The 11750-nt window shown below is 51.7% G+C and overlaps 1 protein-coding gene across 1 annotated transcript; it reads left to right on the forward strand.

Annotated features, from left to right (window-relative positions):
* Nucleotides 1–204: 204 nt before the first annotated feature.
* On the forward strand, nucleotides 205–11156 carry LOC115384841 (unconventional myosin-Id-like; the record flags this gene model as incomplete). Its single annotated transcript, XM_030087029.1, has 14 exons — nucleotides 205–410; nucleotides 2942–3150; nucleotides 4360–4453; nucleotides 4626–4791; nucleotides 5679–5732; nucleotides 5821–5916; nucleotides 6005–6121; nucleotides 6925–7131; nucleotides 7265–7410; nucleotides 7498–7612; nucleotides 7695–7865; nucleotides 8569–8639; nucleotides 10502–10576; nucleotides 10670–11156. Coding segments are annotated over exons 1-14 (2103 nt in total), but the record flags the coding sequence as incomplete, so codon positions are not given.
* Between the last annotated feature and the right edge of the window lie 594 nt (nucleotides 11157–11750).

Consider the following 11750-nt stretch of genomic DNA (forward strand, 5'->3'; position numbering starts at 1 on the left):
TTTGGCGCCGTCACGATCGGCTGTGGCAGGAAGACACAGTCAGAGCAGGATGCAGAAGTGCCGCCGGCCTGTAAAGATAGCCTCCTGCTATTTATACAGACCTGCCTGAGTGACAGATGACGTGCCGCAGCCTGCAGACCACAACTCCACCACAGGCCTGCATTTCGCGCCACGCCTACACACACACACACACACACACACACATCTGCCTGCAGTCAGCCGTACTTCTCGTTCCTCTCCTTCCTGGAGCTGCTCTCTGTTCCCCTCCGTCGGGTTTTCGCGTCGCCGGGTCGACAGTAGAGCGCAGCGGACGGCATGGCGGAGCTGGAGGGCCTGGAGTTCGGCAAGTCCGACTTCGTGCTGCTGGACGAGGTGACGATGGAGCAGTTCGTGGAGAACCTGAAGCTGAGGTGAGGCCTCGGGTGGAGGGGTGGAGGGGTGGTTGACTGAATGAAGCGCTGGTTTCTCCAGCCGGGTCCTCGGCGTTCTGGTCCTCCGTCGTCCTGGAGGGTCGACACACTGTGAACGGTTCCGACCGGGGCGTTTGGTGGGGCGTAGGGTTTTAGCATGACGGCTCATGAGTCACCTTCGGCGCCGCCACTCAGACTCCAGGCTTGATCTTCGCCTCTCGCATCACTTCGGGACACGCGGTTCAGGACGAACACCTCCTCGGAACATGTCAGTCACCAGAGCAGTTCTGGGACCGTTCCTCCGTTTGTGGTAAACACACTTTCCTCCGAGTTCAGGCTTTTCTCACTTCCTCAGTGCAAACTGAGAAATCACGAAGCGTTTCTCCACCGGCTGTTCCACATCCTGAAAGACGAGCGGGGGCAGCAGAACTCCGGATCCAGACCAGCCGGTGCAGCAGGCGGCTCTGGATGAACCTTTCCTACATCCGCCTGATCGGACTGGTCTGCTGGAAGCCTGTGTTCAAAACGTCGAGTCCTCCAGACCTTTGTTCTCCTTTTCCTCTTATCTGCCAGATGTTTACAGCTGTGATGCCACCAGATGCCGAACGGGAACCGAGTCCTGTAGAGGCTCAGCTAGATCTGCTCTCTGGGTTCAGAACCAGCGGTGAAACTGAAGGACAGAGACGTCTCAATTCTGGAAACGAGAGAGAAATATACTTATTTCATTTATCACAGCCGTGCTGAAAGAAGTCGTCTCCTTGAGGGCCTGAGCTGGTTTTTATGCTGAGCCGTGCAGATTCGTCCTGCTCTTTGGTGCCTAATTGCTGGTTTATGCTAATTCCTCTGCAGGATAATGAGTGGAGAAGTAAACACACTCTGCCTCTTTCATCCTGTTATCATCTGGAAGAACGTCTTTTCAGTCCACGGCGGGTTTTTTTACCTCGTGTACTGATTCTTCCCCATGTGAGACGACTCAGTCCAGCTGACCTTCATTGATACTGATGTGTTGGTCAGTGCTGGTCTAAGCTGGGTTGTGCTGGTTTAGGATGGCCTAAACTGGTTTGGCCTGGTTGAAGTTGGTTCTACACTGGTTTGACGCTGGTCTAGTCATGAGCATTCTGCTGGTATACGGTAGTCCTGATGGTGGTCTATGCTCGTCTGTAGTTGTCTGTGTTCCCCTCCTGCTGGTCTGTGTTCGTCCACACTGGTCTACACTGGTTTAGGCTTCTCTATACAGCTGGGATGCCGGTCAGTCCGCATCGATGCAGATTTTTATGGTGGTCTGTGCTCATCTGTAGTTATCGGTAATAAGCTGGTCTATGTTGGTCTATACTTACTCAGTCTGGTGCCAAGGTCCCAGCGTAAGCTCAGAGGGGACAGAGCTTTCTCTGTTGTGGCCCCCCAGCTGTGGAATGAGCCCCACCCACCTCACCGTCCATTTTAAAGAAAGATCTTCAAACACATTTTTATTCCCTGGCTTTTAACTCAGCCTGAGACTCTACCCTTGGTTTTTTTTCATGTTTTTTTCTAATATCTCTTTTTGTTGTTTTGTTTTTGTTTTTGTTAGCTTTTTTCTTACTGCATTTTATTATTTCACTTATATTCATGACTTTGTACGGCGCTTTATGCCAGCAGTAGTTGTTTTAAAGTGCTATATAAATAAAGTTGAGGTGAGTTGAGTGTTCTGAACTGGCTAGAGCTGGTGTATCCTGGTCTGATGCTGCTGGTTTGTGCTCGTCTTTTATGGTGGTCTATACTCAGCCTTACTTGTCTTACATTTATGCTGGTCTACACTGGATTAGTCTGCTCTGATGCTGGGCCAGCGGAGGGTTTTGACTTTGATGGTCTATGTTAGTATCTGCTAGTTTTCATGCTGGTCCACCATGATCCGATGCTGGTTTCTGCTGGTCTGATCTATGGCTGTCCACTGTGGTCTTTGCTGGTCTGGTTGTAAAGGACAGATTGACAAGTGACTCTTGTCTTGTCTACTTTCTCTCAAACCTGGCGGCAGAAGACAATAAGCCACCGATGGCAGATCAGTGACTGAACTCTGACCGCTCCCGTTTCCCGGAGCACAAGCATTTACAGCAGAACCTAAACGACGCTGGCCATCAACAGAAATGCTGTGGGTGAGGCTTTAGCGGTTCGTAAAAGTGAAAGTGGTGAGCTGCTGTTTTAGCAGATCTAATTCTGTGTGTGTCTAAATATATACACACATATGTGTGTGTGTGTCTGTGTGTTGCTTGTCTCATTAATTCAAAGCTTTAGCTAATGCAGCAAAGAAAATGTAGCAGAAATCAGATAAAATTTGAGCCTTTCAGTTTGAAGAACCCATGTGACATTTGATCTTCACCCCTCCCAGCTCCACACACCCGCAGCAGGTTACACAAGGCTGTGCCGCCCTTTGAACCGTTTCCTGTTCTCAGTGTGTGTTCACGGTTGTGTCACTTCCTGCTAGCTTGGCGTGACACAGGCCGTCTTCTGAAAGGTTTTAGCTCCAGATGTGTGACACTGGCTGCTGGTCTCGTCAGGTTCGAGAAGGGCCGGATCTACACCTACATCGGGGAGGTGGTGGTCTCCGTCAACCCCTACCGGGAGATGGACATTTACGGCAAAGAGACCATCGAGGCGTACCGCGGCCGCGAGCTGTACGAGAACCCGCCCCACCTCTACGCCGTGGCCGACGCCGCCTACAAGGCCATGAAGAGACGGGCCAAAGACACCTGCATCGTCATCTCAGGTCCCAGAGGACGCACCGCAAACATCCAGCCAGCATCCAGCCAGCATCCAACATCCAGCCATCCAACCAAAATCCATCCCACATCCAGACAACATCCAGCCATCCATCCATCCAAAATCCAGCCATCCAACATCCATTCTTCCATTAATCCGTCCAACATCCAAAATCTAGACAACATGCAGCCATTCAACATCCATCCATCCAGCATCCAATCAACATCCATCCATCCAGCTTCCAATCAACATCCAGCCTTCCAGCATCCAATCAACATCCAGCCATCCAGCATCCAATCAACATCCAGCCATCCAGCATCCAATCAACATCCATCCCACATCCAGACAACATCCAGCCATCCATCCATCCAAAATCCAGCCATCCAACATCCATTCTTCCATTAATCCGTCCAACATCCAAAATCTAGACAACATGAAGCCATTCAACATCCATCCATCCAGCATCCAATCAACATCCATCCATCCAGCATCCAATCAACATCCATCCATCCAGCATCCAATCAACATCCAGCCTTCCAGCATCCAATCAACATCCAGCCATCCAGCATCCATCCAACATCCAGCCATCCAACATCCATCCAGCATCCAGCCACCCATCCATCCAACATACAACACCCAGACAACATCCAGCCATTCAACATCTATTCATCCAGCATCCATCCAACATACATTCTTCCATCAACCATCCATCCATCCAACATCCAGACAACATAGAGCCATTCATTAACCATCCAACCAGCATCCAGTCATCCAATATCCATCCATCCATCCATCCAATATACAGCCATTCATCAACCATCCATCCAAAATCCAGCCATTCATCAATCATCCATCCGTCCAACATCCAGCCATTCATCAACCATCCATCCATCCATCCAACCAACATTTATCCATCATCTATCATCATCCAACATTTATCCATCATCTCTCCATCCATCATCCAACATTTATCCATCATCCATCCATCCAACCATCCATCAGTCAGTCAACATCCATCCATCCAACATCCATCCATTTAGCTCACAACCATCCATCTCTCTTACAACCACCCATCCCTCCCTCCATCCATCCTTCCATCCATCCATCCATTCCTCCCTCCCTCATCCATTCAACCATCCATCCACCCATCCCTCCATCCCTCCCTCTCTCCCTCCCTCCGCCCATCCATCCATTCATCCATTTTTCTGTCTTTCAGGTGAAAGCGGAGCAGGGAAGACAGAAGCCAGTAAATACATCATGCAGTACATCGCGGCCGTCACAAACGAGAGCCAGAGGGCGGAGGTGGAGAGGTGAGAACCAGACGCTCTGCATTACAGTTAAACGAAGGGATTGATGGAGGCACTTCAATAAATAACCACGTCACCGGTGTTTGATGTGACCATGAATCATCCTCTAACTCGGCCTCCCTCGCGGCTGCTTCGCACATGTCTGCATCGCCGTCTCCGCCACGCCATAAATCAGCGTGAAGAATGTGCTGCTCAAGTCCAACTGCGTGCTGGAGGCCTTCGGGAACGCCAAGACCAACCGCAACGACAACTCCAGCCGCTTCGGGAAGTACATGGACATCAACTTCAACTTCAACGGCGACCCCACCGGAGGACACATCAACAACTACCTGCTGGAGAAGGTGAGGGGCGGAGCGGGCGGAGGACAGCGGGCCTTCAGTCTGCAGAACTTCTGCTCATTTACTTTTTAATTACATCTTCTCTGGTGAACATGAATGTTTCATGAGGCGACGACAAAGCGGTGCGATGGAGCATCCGTGAATAGATGTGCCGCCGCCGCCGCCGCTGATGGAGGGCTCACCTGGGGCGCCTTCACGCTGCTGTATTTATCCGCTCTGCCGAGGAACCGTCTGGCACTCGGATCCAGTGTGAACGATGGTGCGACCATTTATCCTCAGGGGGCAGAAATAACCACGCTGTCTCCGAGCCGCCCTGCTTCTGCTGTGGTCGCTCTCCTGGTTCATCTTTATGTGCTCAAACCCTGACTGGAGACGGAAGATTGTCTCTGTAAGACCAGAGCAGCATGGTATCAGACAGGAAAGACCTTCTGGACAAACCATGAGTCGCCATCTGTCCTTCAGATGTGAAAGAAGAAGTTATTTTTATCACCCCAACATGACGTTTTGCTCTTTTTCTCTCAGTATTTCCGCTTTTTCATTCAAAATTTTTCAAAACTTTATCTCTTTGGAACTTCCTTATTTATCAAACTTACACCAGAGCTTTGATCATAAGGCCAGTTTTATGTCAGCACTAACGGTGATGGACAGTGAGACATGCTTTTTGGAATTACTGCTGCCTCATCCAACCTTGCTCCCTGATGCTGCATAACCATGATTTCTGCTTAAAAAGAGACAACATTTTGAACACGTCTGCACTTACATTGCCTTTCCTTTGACCATTTGTTCGAGCTCCCAGGTTTCCTTCCAGAAAAGAACCCGAGATAACCTGCCGACCCTGCTGACCATCGCAGGCGTCTCTTTAACGTCACCGTGTGTTTTTCCTGATCCAGTCCAGGGTGATCCAGCAGCAGGACGGGGAGAGGAACTTCCACTCGTTTTACCAGGTGAGCTCCTGATTCCCGGTGGCGGCGGCGGCGGCCTCCACGCCCAGCTGAAGGGTCTGACCGGCTGTGTTGTCTGGTGCGTTGACAGCTGCTCCGCGGAGGCTCGGACCACATGCTGGAGTCGTGTCACCTGCAGAACGATCCTGCTGCTTATGTGTACACCAGAGAGGGGGCGGGGGCGGCGGTGAGTTCACCTCAACAGGTTAACGCTCCGCGGAGCGTGACGGGCTCCCTGTAACGCCGCTGACTTGAGCTCGCTCGTCTTTCTCCAGACAGCCACCAACGATCGCCCCAGTCACAAAGCCGTGATGAGCGCTCTGGGCGTCATCGGCTTCTCTCAAGACGAGATCACTTCAATTTACCACATCCTGGCCGCCATCCTACTTCTGGTAAGTTATAGCAGGGATATCATTCATCCATCCATCCATCCATCCATCCATCCATCCGGCCATCAGTCCATCCATCCATCCATCCATCCATCCATTCATTCGTCCATCCATCTGTATATTAATCTATTAATCCAGCAATCTGCTTATTTGTTTTTGAACTTTGTTTCGCAACAGCACAGTATAGCAGGTAGTTAGTAATAGGTATCTAATAGTATCTGGTAGCAGGCAGTCAGTAGCAAGTAGCTAATAGCTGGCAGCAGGTGGCAAGTAGTTAGTAGCAGGTAGCTAGTAGCTGGTAGCAGGGTTCCTAATAGCTGGTAGCTGGCAGTGAGTAGCAGGTAGCTAGTAGCTGGTAGCAGGTGGCTAAAAGCTGGTAGCAAGTTGCTAATCGCTGTTAGCAGGTGGCTTGCAGATAATAGCTGGTAGCAGGCAGTTAGTAGCAGGCAGCTAATAGCTGGTAGCTGGTGGCTGGTAGATAATAGCTGGTAGCAGGGAGCATGTAGTTAGTAACAGGTAGCTAATAGCTGGTAGCTGGTAGGTAACAGCTGGTAGCAGGGCTCATCAGGGTCTCTGGAGATGATGGACCAAATGTCAGCAGCCCCTTGCAGGCTCCACACAGCAACAGGCAGATCTGGGGCCCGTTGAGGGGGTCGTGGTCTGAGTCCATCATGTTGTCAATGGAATGTTCCAGAGCGGACCCCCTTAAGTCTGAGGCCCGGGTAACGTGGTAACCTGTCCTACCAGCAGCGGGGCCTCTGGTTAAAGCGTGGCTGCGTCTTCAGGCAGCGGTTCTGTCTTTCCAGGGTAACGTGCAGTTTGAGAGTGACGGCGAGAGCGTTCAGATCCAGAACCTGGAGGCGGTGAACCACATCGCCGAGCTGACACACACCGATCCAGAAAGTGTGTGTAGGACTCTGCTGTACCGCACCGTGGCCACCGGCGGCGGAGAGGTCTTCGATAAGGAACACACGGAGCAGGACGCCTGCTTCGGGCGGGACGCCTTCGCCAAGGTGCCGTTTCCTCCGTGTCCCAGTTTACGTACAGTCTGAGCAAACCTGGAACATCTCCTGCAGCTCAGCTCATCAGCGGAGACCGGCTGTCCTTTAGTCTCATGTCCCAGTTGGACTCTGGTTCGATCGGCAGGCGCTCTATGAGAGACTCTTCTGCTGGATCGTCAACCGGATCAACAGCGTCATCGAGGTGAAGAACTACGACCCGGCGCTGCACGGCAAGAACACGGTCATCGGCGTGCTGGACATCTACGGCTTCGAGATCTTCGACAACAACAGGTTAGTTCGTGTCCTCTCGCGTCCTCGTGCGTCCTCCCGGCGGCAGACGGCGGCGCTCAGGTGTGTGTTCGTCTGTGTGTCGCTCAGCTTCGAGCAGTTCTGCATCAACTACTGCAACGAGAAGCTTCAGCAGCTCTTCATCGAGCTGATCCTCCGGCAGGAGCAGGAAGAGTACCGCAAGGAGGGCATCACCTGGCAGCACGTGAGACACACACACACTCTCTCGCACACACACACTCGCACACACACCCACACGCCCTGACAGCGCTGCTCTGCACACGCAGATCGATTACTTCAACAACCAGATCATCGTGGACCTGGTGGAGCAGCCGCACAAGGGCATCATCTCCATCCTGGACGAGGCGTGTCTCACCGTGGGGAAGGTCACCGACACCGTCTGCCTGGACAGCATGGACACCAAGCTGGCTCAGCATCCCCACTACGCCTCCCGCAAGGTGACCTCTGACCCCCGACCCTCCTCGCGTGACCCAACTGAGGACTGGCTCAGCTTCAAACCGTCACGACCGATGTTCCACGTTTAGTAGCATTAGCGTTACCCTACATCCACAGTGACTGTGATTAGCATTAGCATGCATTATTAGCTCCAAACATGCTCTGCTAGCCATTCGCTCTGTAAGCTAGCTATTTGAAACTTTTACTTTTCATTTTCAGCAACAACTAAATACCTCAAAATTACAGTCAGAGTACAGTGTTTCCAGTAGAACTGTTCTGAGAAGTGTTTGGATTTCTGCCTTTAATACAGGATTAACTCACTTAAATGTAGATTTGAATGATGAATATATTCTGGCAGTTATGTAGATGTTCTGTTAATTGGAGTTCCTGTAAAGACACACAGTTGCAGTAGTGAGTATTGATCAGTAGAGGGCAGAGTTCGTCCAGTTTTTGCTCCGTCAGGTCTTCTGTCACCCTGCTTTTTAGACTCTCATTGAAATAGGTTTTTTTTTCCTCATTTTGAACACATTTAAAGGTCATTTACATAAAACTCACCTGTTTTAAAGGTTCAAACTTCCACAATCTGTACAGATTTGCATCCAACTCGAGCAGATAACTTTTATTAAAACTTCCCCGTCAGTGAAGGAGAGCCGATGTTTGGGCCCTCAGTCTGCTCTGTATTCACTTCCTGTCTCTCCCCTCCAGCTCTGCCCCACTGACAAGTCCATGGACTTCCAGAAACACTTCCGGATCCGCCACTACGCCGGAGACGTCACGTGAGTGGCTCGCACGTTCTCGCTCTCTAATCGTCTTTCCTCCGCCGATCCGGCTTCACGGGCGCTGGAATTCTAATCCTGGGAAAGTTGACGAGATCAGCGTCATTCAGATCAGAATGGATTCAAGTGCTTTAATGAAAATATAAAATATGAGCTCACGAAACGCCGACTTCAGACGCCCTGAGCCTGTCAGGGTCTGCGGACGCCGTCCGACCGAGTCCTGAGAGAATCGACTTCTCATGGGAGAAGAAGCAGAAGTGGTGCGGCCTGACCGGCCGAGGCTGGCCGACAGAGTCGGTGTTCGTTGTGCGTTTGGTCGAGTAGAACCTCAGATCGATGTGGAACATCAGGTTCTGCAGGAGGCTGGAGGTCAGTCTGACCTGGAGGAGGGGCTGGAGACAGAACCCTGAGGAACCTCAACTTAGATTCAGTCTGAGGAGGGAGAGGTCATGTGATCAGACACCTCCTCCCATCCCCCTTTTTCCGGTCCTATCACCCCCCGCCTCCTCCACCCCCCCACCCCACCCCCCGTGTCTCTCTCGCTCTCTCTCTCTCTCTCTCTCTCTCTCTCTGTTCTTCAATTCCCTGCAGTATTTCCTGCTGCACATGCAGCACTTTAAAGACATAAAACACATCTTCACTTCGCTCCACTTCTCATGCTGCAGCATATCTGTGTGTGTGTGTGTGTGTGTGTGTGTGTGTGTGTTTCTGTTTCCTCACCAACCTTGACCTTCATATACATGCATCTAATTCTGCAGCCTCCGTCCTCCTCTGTCCTTGTCAGTCCCCACTGCACTGTCCCCCCTCCCTCTCTCTCTCCCTCCCTCTCTCTCTCCCTCTCTCTCTCTCTCTCTCTCGCCCCCCCTCCCCCCCCAGACTGTGGTCAGGTGGTTTTTGGCGGTCGGTGAGCCGATGGGACACATCTGTCAGGGTTCAGCTGGTCTGATTCCAGATGTGAGCAGGAGACATGTGACACACTGAGAGGAGGAGGATCTAAAAATACCGACTGTGTGTGTGTGTGTGTGTGTGTGTGTGTGTGTGTGTGTGTGTGTGTGTGTGAGGAGAGCAGCATGTTAAACGTCCCGTATCACACGTTTTTATTTAAAACTTAAAAAGACAGTGATCAAAAAGTTGCCCTCACGGCGACGTCGAGCACCGTTGTCATGGCAACCAACAACCAATACGTAAAAAATAGCATTAGAGACGTTAAACAAACGGGTCTTAATCTGAAACTGCAGCATAAACGAGCTCAGCTGTCTGTTATTTTGTATTATTGTCATTATATTAGCAGTTTATTGCTATTTTTACAGCTGCTGTAACTGGAATGTGACAACCTTTAATACCACAACACCGTGTGTTTGGTGGAAATCTTTGGATTTTTAGACATTGTGGAGTTTATTAAATGGTTTATTATTGAGATTTAACTCCAACACCAGTGTCACCAAAAAAAACCCTCAATTATTTACGTTCTGCACACTTTAATAAAAAAAAGGTTCATCAAAGTAGAATTCAAAATCAAATCAGTGTTTTTGAAAGAGAAAAAGTTTTGTTCTCGTTCACTACGATTCCGTTCAGGCTTTCACTGACAAGCAGTTCCAGTTTCAGGTCGTGTCTGTTGCCACTGAGCAGGTTTTCTGTGAAATCTGGAAAAATCTGGAAACTGAAAACGCTCCGGGGAGGCAGAGGAAAGAGTTGTGGGTCACGACAGGAGTGTTGTAGTACCAGGACTTCTAGTTCCAGGACGAGCTCTGGACTCCGTGGAGGACTAAACGCCAGTTTTACCATCTCAGCTGACTTCTCTCTCTCTCTCTCTCTCTCTCTCTCTCTCTCTCTCTCTCTCTCTCTCTCTCTCTCTCTCGCAGATACTCTGTGGAGGGCTTCTTGGACAAAAACAAGGACTTACTCTTCCAGGACTTCAAGCGTCTCATGTTCAACAGGTGCTCAGACTCTTCCTCCTCCTCCTCCTCCTCCTCCTCCTCCTCCTCCTCCTCCTCCTCACCGCCGCCCCGTCTCTGCTCTTCCTCCCGCAGCGCCGACCCCGTCCTGACCCAGATGTGGCCCGATGGCCAGCTGAGCATCACCGAGGTCACCAAGCGGCCGCAGACCGCCGCCACGCTCTTCAAGAACTCCATCGTGGCCTTGGTGGATAAGCTGGGCTGCAAGGTGGGTGCTGGTGGAGGGTCCGGGGTCTCCACCTCCAGGTTCGGGGGTTTCCACCACGGCAGCACCGGAGACCTGGAGACCACAGGTCCGAGCTGCTGCTCCACCATCGGGGTGGAGGACACCAAGGACACGGAGGACATGGAGGACATGGTTCCTCTGGGACTCAGTGCTCAGAAAGCACAGAGGTCCAACAGTAGAACGCGGTTCGGGTCCGGACCAGGGAGGCCGTGTGTCCTGATCGCCCCCCCCCCAGGTCTCACTGTCGCCCACATGGCGTTGAGTCTCCAGTCAGAGCGCCGTCCAGAACCCTTCAGGAACAATCTGGTCCTGGTCCTGGAACACTGGACCGGCTCTGTACCCTCCATGGGGGGGTGGAGGGTTGGTGGGAGGGAAGTCTGGGATCCCTGCTGAGACCGCCGGTCCTGGAACCTGGTCCTGGATCAGCGGTAGAAAATGGATGGATGATGGATGGATGATGGATGGATGATGGATGGATGATGGATGGAATGTCACTCATTGTTTCTGTCTGAGCTGCAGAGACTCTGAAGGTCCAGCTCTCTGAGTTTTTAGTGTCGGGTGTGTCGCTAACCAGCTGTTCCCTGGACACCGGTGTTAGCAGTCCTGGTCCTGCAGGCCGGTGTTTCTCGGTCCTGGTCCTGGTCCCGGTGTGAATCAGCCTCTGTTCTGAGGCGACGTCTCCTCCAGGCCTCACGAGCAGCCGTCACATCATTAACATGTATGAGGAGGAGGAGGAGGAGGAGGAAGAGGGGGGGGGAGGAGGAGGAGGAAGAGGAGGAGGAGGAGGAGGTGAAGGAGGAGGAGGAGGAGCAGCAGAGGAGGAGGAGGAGGAAGAGGAGGAGGAGGAAGAGGAGGAGGAGGAGGAGGAGGAGCAGCAGAGGAGGAGGAAGAGGAGGAGGAGGGGGAGGAGGAAGAGGAGGAGGAGGAGGG

The sequence above is a fragment of the Salarias fasciatus genome, unplaced genomic scaffold, assembly GCF_902148845.1.
Source record: "Salarias fasciatus unplaced genomic scaffold, fSalaFa1.1, whole genome shotgun sequence".
NCBI classification, from domain to species: domain Eukaryota; kingdom Metazoa; phylum Chordata; class Actinopteri; order Blenniiformes; family Blenniidae; genus Salarias; species Salarias fasciatus.